The following is a 14,407-nucleotide window of genomic DNA, read 5'->3' as shown; positions in this document are numbered from 1 at the left end:
TATAATTCTATGAGAATGTAAATAGTTTCACAGTAATTGTTTTTCAGTTAGAATATTCTAACTTAATTGCAGCGCAGTCTCTTTAATTTCTTGTTCATTAATTTTTAACTAATTTCATAAAAGAATAAGAATAAAAAAATTTTCAAAATTAATTTTAGCATTAATTTAACTAGGTATTTTCTTTTGCTGAAAAATTTATTATATTTGTTTTATTTGCTAAATTTTGACTTATGTATACATCTGTGTAATCCAACCACCTTTGTGAAAGTTTTTGATTTGTTTGTATTTTGTGTTTATAAGTGCTTTGTGTGCATGTATATAAGTGCATCATGTGCATGCAATGCCCATGGAGGCCAGAAGAGGGTGTCGGATCCCCTGGAACTGAAGTTATAGATGGTAGGTGCTGGGAACTGAACCTGGGTTCTCTGTAAGAACAACCAGTGCTCTCAACCACTGAGCCATCTCTCCAGCCCACTCCCCATACCTTTAAAGATAAGGAACTTTACTATAACCCCAGAAAATACCATAATTTTTTGGGGGGGGGTCTTTTTGAAACAGGGTCTCCCTGTAGTGCCAGCTGGCCTGGAACTCACTATGTAGACCAGGCTGGCCTTGAACTCACAGAGCTCCTCCTGCCTCTGCCTCCTGAGTGCTGGGACTACAGACATATGCCACCACACCCGGCTGAAAATACCCTAATTTCTCAAGTAATCCACTTTGAAAATACATTTTTGTTTATTTAGTACATGAGGGAGGGGGCAAATGGGTGCCAGGGTGTGTGTGTGGAGGTCAGAGGACAACCTGCAGAGTGCCTCTCTCTTTCCATCATGTGAGTCCTAGGGATTGAACTCAGGCTGTCAGATTGGTGGCAAGTGCCTTCACCCACTGAGCCATCTCACAGTCTAAAGTAATTCACTTTAATTAATTAAAGCCAATACATTTCAGATGAATCAATAGCTTTATTCATTCCATTAATACAGATTATTAATATGCCAGGTATTAGATAGAAACCAAGAATATACTGGTGAGCCCCAAGTCCTTACTTCCAAGTTGGTTAAGGGTACCAGTGAGCAGATGGGAGTTTGGGCACTACCCTGGAAATCTTGACTAATAGCCATTGAGGGATGTGGAAAAGGGGGAAATGAAATCTACTCAGAGTCTGGCAAAAAAAAAACAAGTCTTGAAGAAATTGTGAACAGAGGGGGCTATATGTATTATAAGGACATTCAGGGCCAGGAAGCAAGAGGACTGTCGCATGGCACAGAACAGAAGAACAAGGAACAGCAAAGATGCTATTATAGTGTCAAGATAAAATCAGGAGCAAGGCTGAGCTTCCTTTTGTGAGTCAGTAGGTAAGTCTGTAAGACAGTGAGTGAGGGATCCACAAGTTTGAGTTTCCCTGAGCCTCAGTTAAAACCTCTCTTTGGTGGCCCTGGAGAGATGGCTCAGTGGTTAAGAGCACTGACTGCTCTTGCAGAGGACCTTGGTTTGATTCCCAGCATCCACACGGCAGCTGACAACCATCTATAACTCCCATTCCAGGGGATCCAGCGCCCTCTTCTGACCTCCATGGCATTGCATGACACAGGTGCACTTACATACAGGCAATACGGTCATACACATAAAATAAAAATAATAAAATTGTAAAATACTCTCTTTAAAAGGATTACTTTCTAACTAACATCACCTAACTGTATGATGAATCACAGCCATAGTTAAGAGCAGTGTAACATCACCTACCACCCATTGACTGTTTGTGCACATGCTATCTTAGCATACACTCCATGCTTATATGTGTGTCCCTAATGATAATTGTCCCCAAATATGCTTCTAACTCCTGAAACCTGTGACTGTTGCTTTATAAGACAATGATTTTCTGTTCCGCGCTATCGTCTCGCCAGCAAGAACGACGCGGCACACTCAGGATCCTTCTGCAGAAAAGCTTTAATGCATCTTGAGAGGGAGAGCATAAGCTTACAGGGCGAAGACCCCGAATGTCGGAAACCCAGCCCTTATATAGGTTAGTAAGCCCGTCTTGGACGTGGCAACTCTTGATTGGTCGCAAACTCATCAGCCCATATCACGCCACGAGGTAGGCAGAGACTAGAAGGTGGAAAATTACTTCCAGGGGAAATTTGTTTGATTGGTTGCATAGTGTCCCTGCCCTGTCAGCATGTCAAAAGTCCATTCTTGCTGTTCTGGTGTCAAAGATATAGCATTGGCCCTGGCTTGTTCTTGAGCTGCTTCATGCCAAAGGGCCTTCCATTCCATAAACTGGCCCATGCTGTTAAGCGTGGCCTTGGCTATTGTTTGCCAATCAGTAGGTGTCATGGAGTCTCTCGCCAGCCTGTCCAATTGTGCCAATGTGAAATTGGCGGTGACGCCATACTTTCTGACTGACTCTGCTAATTCTTTATTTGGTTATATTCCACGGGTGCGTATACCCGCCCGTTCTCTAGGCCTTCAAAGACAGGGAAGGCCGAACGTAACTTCCTCTGCACTTTATCAGATAGGAGGGAAAAAGATCCTCGGCGGACCTCATATGGAGGGGACGCTGAGGGGGCCACTTGTGAAGCGGCCATCACAGAATGTGAATGTTTTTGGTGTCTCTTGTTGCCTTGTACATGATCATCTGGATGATATCTTTCTTCCTCATACTTCGCTACTTCCTCATCTAGCTCCGCCTCCTCCTCCGGGTCAAGGCTCTCGTCCTCAGAGCTCCCGGGGCTTCCTGAACTACTTAATTGCAGAGCCTTTAGTTCTCGGACGGGGTATATACTAGTCCCTTTGTCCGGCCTCTCGACAGGCAAAGAATCTCTAGGCTCTTTAAAATACGCTCCCTTGTCAACAGACCTTCCGGGAGGGCCATTTTCCTTATTTGGGGCCCGTTTCTTTTTTCGTGCACCTAACCTCTCACTGCGTTCAGTTTCTGACATGCTATCCTGGACTTCCTCAAGAACATTTCGACTTTCCGCCACAACGGCCTGGCATGTTTTATACAACAAAACTATAAGTGCTCCCAGAATGATAACCAAGGCCTCAAAGCTACCTTTCCAAGGTGGAAACAGGTTCAAGCCAAAGTCCAGAAAAAACATACCTCTCTGAACGTCCTTACCTGCAGTTCTGAATCCTCCTTGAACTCAAGGGGTCTCCGATGGTGCTGATGATGGTTTGGTCGAATTCCCGGGTCTCAGCACCAGTTGTCCTGCGCTATCGTCTCGCCAGCAAGAACGACGCGGCACACTCAGGATCCTTCTGCAGAAAAGCTTTAATGCATCTTGAGAGGGAGAGCATAAGCTTACAGGGCGAAGACCCCGAATGTCGGACACCCAGCCCTTATATAGGTTAGTAAGCCCGTCTTGGACGTGGCAACTCTTGATTGGTCGCAAACTCATCAGCCCATATCACGCCACGAGGTAGGCAGAGACTAGAAGGTGGAAAATTTCTTCGGGCATGCATACTGACTTATTTACTGCTCAGCATGAACCGGATGTGAGCGCCATCTTGTAATGGCGTCTGCAGGGACGGCAGGCGGCTCCCCACAATTTTCCAAGTGTGTTTCCTGGGTGGATATGAACTGCAGTGACTAGCATTCTTCTAAGACAGAGGCAGGGCAGTGCTGCAGAGGGCCAGAAAAGGACACACAGAAGAGAGAAGGTGGTGTAGCAGTGGAGATAGCGGATGACTGACACTGCCATAAGCCAGGGAATGCAGCCTCTGTCAGAACCTAAGGCAAGGGACTGGTTTCCCTCTACAGCCTCTATTGAAAGCATGTTTGTCCAAGATCTCAGCTCAGTGTCATTGATTTTTAGGCTTCTATCCTGAAATAAATAGAATAAATCTGTTTTTAGCCACCAAGTCTATAATATTTTGTTACAGCAGACATTGGAAAGCAATACACTTGTCTCACGACATGCAGTGCACTTCCGCGTGAGCATGCACTCATACCCCTCCCTTCAGTGGTTACCTGTGCATCACTCTTTACATTTTAAAATATCCTGTTTATTTATGGTAGTCCATTCCCAAAGCAGCTTCCTTAACTCTTCAATGACAGTTATTAACCTTAATCTCTGTTTCATAATTGATATGTCCCAAGTGACTAGAACAGTTCCTCATAGACTAAGTGTTCAACATATCCATGCAGACTACTTCAATCCTATCACATATTGCCATTGTTGAATCATTGTTACTTCTACCAGCAGATTTAAATTATTTGTGACAAGGGACAGGGTAATGATTTGTTAATTATCCTAAATGGCAATATTTTAAAGGTAAGATTCAATAAATACACCATTAAAAGGTGACAATTAAGTGATTTTGGTACATTCACAATATTGTGCAACAATTGCCTCTATTTACCTTTAGAATAGCTTTTCTTCCACCCTTCAACCAACTCTTCTCAATTAATTCTTCATGATTCTAGCTCCTAACCACCACCAATTTGATTTTCAGGCTCTGTGGACATGACTATCCAGGACATTTTATATAAATGGAGTTGCACAATATGTGACCATTTGTGTGTAGATTTGAATTACTTTTGAAGTGTTTTTTCATTTCACCCTAAAGAGAATCTTTTAGAATTTCTTGTAAAGCAGGTCTACTAATATCAAACTCATGCTCTTATTAGTTATCTGGTGATATCTTTGATCATTTTTTTTTGAGACAGGGTCTCCTTGTAGCCACAGCTGGTCTAGAACTCACTGTGTAGACCAGGCGGGCCTCGATCTCACAGAGATCCACCTGTCTTTGCCTCCAGAGTGCTGAGATTAAAGGCATACACCACTTAAGTGATGTCTATTGGTGAATGAATCAAGAAAATGTGATATGTGTATTAGTATTCATATATATCTATGAATACTATTTTGCCATAAAAAGCATTGGAACCCTGTTGTTTGTGACAATGTGGACAGAAATGGAGTTAATCAAGTGAAACAAGCAAGGCACAGAAAGACAAGAACTATATGATCCTATCCACATATAGAATAAAAAATTATTATTACAGAAGTCAAGAGTAGAATTGTGATTCTCAAGACTGGGGGAGCAGTGGGGAGGGATGGAAGGGAATATTGAATTAATGGTTACTAAGTTAAGGTTAGATAGGACTAAGAAATTTTGGTGTCTTATGGTGTAGTAAGTCAGGCATCTACGGATATTCCTAAAAGCTAAAAGAAAGGATTTTGAAAGCTTTCAACATTAATTGCACAATATATACATGTATTGGAAAGATTCTGTGGTACACCATTAATATATACAATGTTGTGTTTTATGCAGTAATTAAAATAAATTTAAACTTAAAAGATAAATTAACTGCATAGTTTTATGATATAATACATTACAGAGCTTGCAAAGCAAGATGTTTAGATTACTCTGTATCTGGTCTGTGTCAGGAGCTTTTGAGTCTACTTCCTATAGAAATTTAAGTAGGTTTTGCCCACATTTCCCATTGATCCAGGTTCCTGGTGACTTTACACATCCCATAGTCATAGCTGGCCTCTATCCCAAGGGTCCCAGGAAAGGGAGCACTACTCAGCACCCCCTCTAACCATCTATTCTGAAGAGTCAGCTGCTCAGAGCTCCAACACCTTAGCCCATCAGAAAGCGCTTGCATAATTTTCTTGGAAGTGACATCGTATTGGGAAAGCAGTAATGAAAATGTCACGTCTGTTCCTTCACACACTAAGCAGAGAGCTGTGACACGCTGCCTACTGTGTGTACTTCACAGCTCCAGCTCAAAGACAGTGTTCCAGAGGCTCTGCAGGGCAGAGCTATTCTGTATGCCAACCTCCCCGCTCCTCTAGTTTACTTTAGCACTGCTATTAACAATGGCATTTTGGGCGCACAAACTTGACTCATTAGGCCTTAAGATATATGACAGAATGAATGAAATTTGGTGGGGGGGGTGCAGATAGGAGAGGCGGTCTCAATATTAAGATGTATGAGATGCACAAAAATTCAATAAAATATACATATTGTAAAAAATGGCACTTTGTTGAGAATAGAAAAACTTACATAATTGTTAAAAAGAGCAGACTGTCCAAAATGCAATGGACAATAATGAATATTTTTTCCCACTAAAGAGTGTATTGTATACTATGAATAATGGCATTTAATTTTCTAGCAATAGCTATTATATTATCACGCAGTTCACCATAAAATTGGTTCTATTGTTGTTTATGAAAAAGTTCATATAAACATCTTTAAACATAGCTGGCATACAATGTCACTTCCAAGAAAATCATGGCCATCTTTCATGTGGTCATTTTCTAAAGAAAATATACTTTCTTTTTTTAGTTTTTAATTTTTTATTGAGGTTTTGTTCATTCATACAATAAATCTTAATCATTCCCCACAATAGCTCCCACCATCAAATTTCAGGCACTCTGTTATACATGTTAAAACCTATCTGGTCAAACTTTTGTAACCAAATGTCCCTTGGTGCAAGTTCTTCTACTGGGGTCTAGTCAGCCTATCTAGAGTCACTCCCTTAAAGAAGATCAACTCTCCCCACCTAGCAGTGATCAGTTGCCAGTAGTTTCTCAGCTAAAGTTGGGGCTTGCTGCCCATTTCCCCAGTTCTATGCTGGATTTTTGTCTGATTGAGTTAGATGGGTCTTGTGCGTGCTGTCACTACTGCTGCCAAGTTCAAATGACCAAGTTCTCAGATCATGTTTTATTTTATAACTAAATTATAACATTTTGAGGAAAAGTGTCCTGTGTTTGTTAAATTACAATATCTCCCCCAGTGTTCATTATGAAGAGCTGAGATCATAGCATGGTTTCTATGTGTTGTCAAATGGCTGACAGCAGTACTGGAATGTTGGAACATGGCAAAATCTTCAGAATGTTTCATTACACAGCACTCATATTATTTGTTTGCTCATCAAAATGATAATATAATATTAAACAGAAAGGGAAAGCTGTCTCTCCATCATCAGATTGTCACCATGGATGTTGACTAGACCTCTTTGTGGGAGACATTAATTCTTCTGTATGATCCATAGACTGTGAAGGTGGGTTGTTAATGCATAGCATGCTGTCAAGCTCCCTCACTGAAGCTGAGCTGTGTCATGTCTTTGCTTAATTCTAGGTTTGTATCTTCCTACCAGTGGAAAGGTGTTTGTTAGTGGATATGACATTTCATCTGACATGGTTCAAGTTAGGAAAAGCTTGGGCCTCTGTCCCCAGGATGACCTATTGTTTCCGATGTTGACAGCATGGGAACATCTTTATTTCTACTGTGTGGTAAGCTAGTACTCCATATGCTTCTTTTTACATACTTCAGGGCCAATATCCTCACCTTCAGTGAAAGTTCATTTTTAGAGGTATTGTTTTATCACAGAGGGAGGCAAAAAGAAGTGCAAGTATGTCTAGATAGCTATGTTTTTTTTAATTTCTTTTTCAATATGTATTTTTATTGAATTTTTGTGCATTTAATACATTGTAATCATATTTTGATTCCCTCCCCTATCTGCAATCCCCATAGCTGCCCCCAAATGGATTTCATGCATTCTGTCATATATGTTAAGGCTTAGTGAGTCTAGTGTATGTCCCAAGATGTTCCTCAGTGTGAGTTCATCCCCTGGAGCCTGGTCAGCCTGTCTAGTGTCACTCCCTTAAAGAAGACCAACTCTCCCTCACTCCGCAGTGATCAGCTGCCAATAGTTCCTCAGTTAAGGTTGGGGCTTCTCTCTATGATGGGTTTTTGTCTGACTTGAGTTTGCATGGGCCTTGTGCATGTTGTCACCATTGCTATAAGTTCATATGAGCAAGTTCCCAGAAGCCTGGAAAACTGTTTCCTTGTGGTCCACCACCCCTGGGTTTTACAGTCTTTCTGCCCCCTCTTCCACAATGGTACCTGAGCCCTGGGTGGCTGAGGTTTAATATAGGAGTCCTATCCAGGGACACATACTCTGAAATCTCTTATTCTGTAAATTTCGTCCAGTTGTGGTTTTCTGTGTTCATTGCCCTCTGTTACATGAGGAAGTTTCATTGATTAGAGTTGAGAGATGTATTAGTATTCTCTCTACTCTCTGTTCCACTAAGTTCCCTGAGCCTTAGGTGTAGAGGTTCCATCGCAGATGTGTCACTTAAGTCTGGGCATCTCACAGACAGTTATTCACTGTGTTTGACCAGTCATGGAACTCTGTAATAGTCTCCATCTGTTGCAAAAAGAAGCTTCTTTATGACTAGTGACAGGTATACCTGTCTGTAAACTCACAGATACATATTTAGCACACAGTAAGCAATTATTTTTGTCTAAGGATGTGACAGATACAGATTTTTCTTTAGGATCTATGACATCTCCAGTCATGTGTACTTGGCTGTGTTTACACTACCACATGTGAGTTCCCTCCCACTGACTGGGCCTTAAGATCAATTAGATACTTGTTGATTATCCCGCAGATAGAAGTGCCACTACGTCATCAATAGAAATAGTTTGCTATGCTGTTCATTGTTGTGATTATTAGGCTTTACAGCTGGTTTGGACCATTTATTGCTTTTCTCCCTTAGAAGCTTGCATAAAATATCCTCTGAAAATGTGAGAGCTAGCCTTCAGGAGAGGTGGCTTCCAGGTCAGTTCCAGCTCCATTGCTCCAAGTCCTGTGTCCGGAGTATGTCCTGTCTTCAACAAGAGGGTCTTACCTTTGAGTTTGGGAAGGAAATCAGGGCTGTGGCAATAGTCTGGGTTATTTTGAGAGTTTCTTGGACTACCCTGACCAACAACTTGAAGGGAGGTTTCTTCTGTCTCATACTGTTTCTTGTTATATAGCTATACACAGGTACTCATATAGATGTATGTATAGTTTTCAGTAGGCCTTTGAACTAATATAGTTCCCTTTGGTTTTTCCACACCACATATGCATATGCATATTATTAATCTCTCCTCTCTCTCCCCATGTATAGTCCTCCCTCCTCCCTCCCTAAAGTACCCCCATTTGTCCATTTCCTCCTTGATAATACGTGTCTCATATTATCTCCCCTCGCTTCAGCTCCTTCTTCCCCTTTACCCTTCAGAGGGGCTGAACTATGTCATCTTTTCTCTCTCCCAAAGAGGAAGCTTTAATAGCAAATTTACTGAATGCTAGAAGTAAAGAACATTGCTGGGTGCCTTTGCCTTGTCAGTGCTTAGAAATTGGCATTCCTACAGTATGTGAATTGGTCACACAAAATTCATACCTTAGTACATTGGTTATTGGTAGGGTTGTCCTTTAAAAATGGAGCTTAAAAGGATAATTAGGAGCTGGGGAGGTGGTTCAGTGAGTAAAGCAGTTGTCATGTGTGATGGCTAATCTTGGTTGTCAGCCTGATCTATCTAGAAGGAAGGACCCTAAACTGAGCATGTCTGTGGGGCATTTTCTTGATTGCTAATTGATGTGGAAGGTCCTAGCCACTGTGAGCAGTGCCTCCTCTGGGCAGGTGGGCCTGCTGTATAGGAAAGATAGCTGAGCATAAGCCTGGGCATAAGCAGCATTTCTCAATGCTCTCTGCTTCAGTTTCTGCTTCAGGTTCCTGCCTTTAGTCCCTGCCTTAACTTCCCCTGATGATGGACTGTTAACTCTAAGATGAGGTAAACCCTTTCCTCCCCAAGTTGCTTTTGGTCACATTTATCATAACAGAGAAGCAAACTGTAGCACCATGCAAGTGTCAGTACTAGCATTTGGATGCTCAGCATCCATGCAAATCTAAATGTTGGGTGGGTGTGGCAGCCCATCTGTAATCTCAGTTCAAGGGAGGCTGAGACAGGTCATTCCTGGAGTTAGCTGGCTAGATAGATTGGCTGAATTGGCAAACTCTGGGCTCAGGTGAGAGACCTTGCCTCAATATACATGGCGGAGAGTGATGAAGGAAAACTCAGTGTCAACCTCTGTCCTCCACACACTCACACACATGTGCACACACACTTGCACACACATGAGATCACACACAGTCATGCACACCAAGCACACAGGCAAAAAAGCAATGAAAAAACATGCCTTTAAGAGAGTAAGTACACAGAGAATGGATAAGTGTAAAATGGTCTCCCCCATCTTCAGCAACACGAAGATCAGCCTGAATCAGAAGGGTTTTGGGGAGGGGAGGAATAATGAGAAATTATATTTGATAGCCATGTTGAAAAGTGGAGGGCATTGCAAACAGTAACCGTAGCTTTGATTTGGTGTACATCAGCACATTGTGGGATTCAGAAGCTCTATTAGAAGATGTGGCAGCAATCCAGCTTAAGAGCTAAGTGTTAAAACTACCAGGGCAAGGGCTGGGGTGTGGTTCAGTGACAGAGCATTTTCCTAGAAAGTACAAGGCTCTGGTTCTCATCACCGGCACCACACAAAAGATATGAGCTGCAATACTAGAAAAAAATGAGTTGTGAGTGAACTCACACGTGCATACATACGCATGTATAGAATCTTGAAAAGATCAGAAATGCTTGGTGACACAAGTCCCCATAGTTCATTGCCATATGAGGAGGGGAAGAATTCCCAATACACCTAGATGACTTTACATACGCATTCATTTATTTAATAGAGTAAACTTTCAGGTTAATGATGCGTCACTGAGATGTGACAAGTAAATAGAAAATACAGCCACGTGCTACTTAACAATAGGACACCTGCTAAAAAAGTGTGGCATTATGCTATTTTATGGTTGTGTGAACATCGTGGTGTATTTACATAGGTCTAGATGGTATAGGTCTGTCATTCCAGTTAGGCCCTTGATCCAGTAAAGATGCAATAAATGATAAATACTTGTATAAGGCTACTGCCAGTGTGATACCAGACACTGCTTTACAGTAAATGTTTATATAAGTAAAAGTATACTGTAAACCAAGCACAGAAAGCATTCAATCTCTCAGTAACATGGTAACTTGTTATCATCAGAAAGTATTATATACAGCCATCAGTGATCATTTTACTGTCTGTGGTTAGTTGGACATTTGTGTTCACCAGTATCACCCCAAACACACGAATGATGCATTGTGTCATGATATCAGCGGGGAAATGAGTTTTCCAGCAAAATTATAATGTCTCAGTGCTACCATATTTGCAGTCCACTGTTGAACAAAACATTACACTGCGGGAAGGAAGGAAATCCAAATGAGATAGCCAACTATAAAACTTCAAAATTTTAAATGCTGGCAGGAATAGGAAATGAGCACACCCCACAATTACCAAGTTGAAAAATGCCCAAAAGGCATTAGTTGAAGATAACTTGAAAAGCATTTGTGATCAAGCAAAAAAAAAAAAAATGAAATCTGTGACAGGCAAGACCTTGTCTTTTATTGCTGTTATTGCCATTGTTTTGTAGAAAGGATGGATAACCTGTTTAATTTGGGCAAATGTATTTTAAAAATTTGGGTAGACCAGTGGCATATTTGAGCGAAAAAAAGGAGGGGAAAGTTGCACTTATTGAAACTTAGTCATTATACAGAGATAGGCCTAGAGAAAATGATAGTGTGTGCTGTCTTTTGATATATTAGTTGAATTTATTAATCTTGGTATGTATTCATAAAAAGTGATGCTTTCTGTGTTAGGGATCTTCTCACATATGCTAAAACTTAACTTTGCTATCTGGGCTCTTCCTGGTCAGACTAGCACTTGTCTTTCCTTAGTGCTTTAGGTATCAGAAGCGTATTGAATTTAGTTTTATGATGACACATGAATTTACATTGTGATGATTCATTTGTCATCCATTGTCTAGTCTCTCTATAAAGCATGGATTCAAAAAGACTCAAATGGGAGGGGCTAGGGAAATTGAATGACACCTGTGTCATATTTGAAAGGAGATTAAATGGAACTTTTCCTTTGTTCAGTCTATGTAGGCACAGTACACAGAGACCAAATCTCAATAGTCTGTCAATGATGACGAAGTCACTTGGCATATTGGGCCACAGCATCTCCTGATGTCCCTTCCACTTAAGATCTAAGATTTGCCTTTTGTTTTCATCTCCGGGGACAGCTATGTAAGAGATATTTGCTGATGGATTCTACTGACTGCTTTTTCAATCTTGAAGATTTTTCTGCACTTGCAAAATATAGAATAAGTCCTAATACCTGGTTTATCCATTCAGGGCTTTCCCAGCATCACCTCCTCAGTCAGCCTTCCTGTGCACAGCAAAAAATGTGATTGTTTCATCACCATCATTTCACATTTCCATCCCTAAACAGTTATGTTTCCTCGCCTTTCACCAACACTATTTAACACACTATACCATTCCCTAATCAAATTCATCCATCTTTCTGTCACTAGGATTTGTAGATTTTTGGGGTAGCAGGCATAATCCTTTAGGATATAGGGTTCCAGCTCATAATAGATCTGCAGTAAGTACGTATTGGATCACTGATTAATGGTCACCTTTGTCCTCTCAGCCATTTCAAGAGGAAAGGAGATTACATAATCTTAGAGAATGTTTTCTGCAATTCTCCTACTCTAATTTGTAACTTCTATTGATAGTATATCATCCCTGGCCTTCGAGAGCAGTATCTGGTAGCTATAGTAATACATTCCGTAATTGTTCAGTAGAGAATCTCTTGCCTAGCATGCTCAAGGCCATGAGTTCAATCCCCTCTGCTACTACTACTGCTGCTACATACGCACAGCGAGAGAGATGCATCTTTTCAAAGCTGTAACCAAATGACTTACAGCACAGTATATTTTATTCTCTATGTATAATCAGAATACATAGCCCATTGCTCCCTGTCACTTGGAGATGTCAATAAACAGAGAAATGAGTTATATCTTTAAAACTGCTATTTATTCAGAGAGCCAGCAATCTGAGAAGATGGTGGAACAGCATCCTGAAAATCTAATGTTTTGTTTCTATCAGGCAGCTTATACAGGGAGAAGGCAGAGTTCAGGCATGAAGGCAGTTAATTCTGCTGGAGCCCAGCCTTGCCCCCTGGTAAGGTGGTCATCGCATTTCTGAGGCTTGTGATGTCTGTGCTTCTCTCATCATCCCTTGGGCTCTTCTCTGTTCTGTGGATGTTTGGGCTCAGGCACTTCTTGAAATGTTAAGTCAAGGTAGTTTCTGCTGGTATCAACCTTGTGCCCCTCCAGGGGCATCTGGGCTGGGGGAGGGTTTTCACTCAGAACAAACACACTATTAACAGTGTGCACATGCTAATCCGTTAATAGCAGGTGTGTGCTGATTCCCTTTTATGATATGTGCATGGGTGTGTTTTTAATGCAGAATATGAAAGTGCCCCCTCACATGCACCTAAAGTACCTGAGCCATGGAGACTAAGCATGCTTTAGTATAGACTATGCAGAATGGCTTCATTTGCTCTTATAAATGAATCTTTTCAGGTTAGGGTATCACCTAGTCATGATGAAGACTCCTGACTGTGACGTTAGAAAACTCTCCTGGCTGATTAGGAATTATGGACCCACAGCTGACATGGAGACGAATGTCGCAGCTGAGCTATCATTTCTCCTGCCCAAGGAGTCCACTCCCAGGTATGGAAACAGGCAATGCCTCACTGGTGACATTGGGTCTCCAGAACTCATTATGACTTCTCCAGCGTTTGTGAGGCTTGGCAAATAGGATCCTCCTACTTTCCCTTTGACAAATACTAGTAAGATCATTTGCTTTCTAGATTTCACTAGTTATACAGAGGGATACCGCAAAGATTAGCTTTCATGGTATCTTGACTGGTATTACTAGTAAGATAGTACTGCTATAATTTTTCTTCTTGGTGAATAGAGTCAAGTAAATTTATTTTGTGTTGTAAAAAGTTTAATTTTTAATTTTAGTTGTAGTTGGCATATATATATTTGAGATACATTTTGATGTTTTGATATATGCATTTATGGCAGAATGATCAAATTAAGCTAATTAATGTATTACCTTATGTTTTTTAAAAATATGCAATGATGACCTTGAGAAATGACTCAGTGGTTAAGAGAACTGGCTACTGTTGCAGAAGACTCAGGTTCAATTCCCAGCACCAACATGGGGGCTAACAACTGTGCATAACTCCAGTTCCAGGGGAATACAACACCTGTTATGACCTCCATGGCATTGCACAAAAGGGGTCCTCTTACACACATGCAGGCAATATACTTACACACATAAAATAAAAATAAGTTTGACTCACCCTTCCATCCCTCCCTCCGTTCTATACTCCTAGTTTGGGCCCTGCACCATTCCTAGTCTTGGGTCCCCAGACACCTGGGGAACCAGTACTGCTTCCTGACCCTTCTCACCCAGAGCAACTCAGTCCCTTTCTTGGGCTCCAGGAGCACCACTTCTGGTCCTGGCCCCGCCCTCACCTCTCTGTGCTTCCCTGGGCCTGCACCACCGGCTAACTCTCCTAGCCTGCACTACTATCCTCAGGCCTCTTGGGGTAAGTCTATACCGCAGCTCTCCGCGCCGAGACTCCCTAAGCCACATTCACCCTTCTATCCCCTCCCCT

The 14,407-nt window shown here is 41.5% G+C and overlaps 1 protein-coding gene across 1 annotated transcript in view; it reads left to right on the top strand.

The window, feature by feature from the left end:
• The window catches only part of LOC103742790 (ATP-binding cassette sub-family A member 3-like), a 191,249-nt gene that overhangs the window by 46,259 nt on the left and 130,583 nt on the right, over positions 1–14,407 (top strand). The window contains 1 exon segment of the mRNA XM_008843893.1: positions 7,087–7,249. Coding sequence (XP_008842115.1) covers positions 7,087–7,249 — 163 coding nt within the window.

The sequence above is a fragment of the Nannospalax galili genome, unplaced genomic scaffold (assembly GCF_000622305.1).
Source record: "Nannospalax galili isolate Female #2095 unplaced genomic scaffold, S.galili_v1.0 scaffold381, whole genome shotgun sequence".
NCBI classification, from domain to species: Eukaryota; Metazoa; Chordata; class Mammalia; order Rodentia; family Spalacidae; genus Nannospalax; species Nannospalax galili.
The sequence above is the reverse complement of the archived record's forward strand: the minus strand, read 5'-3'. Positions and strand labels throughout refer to the sequence as shown.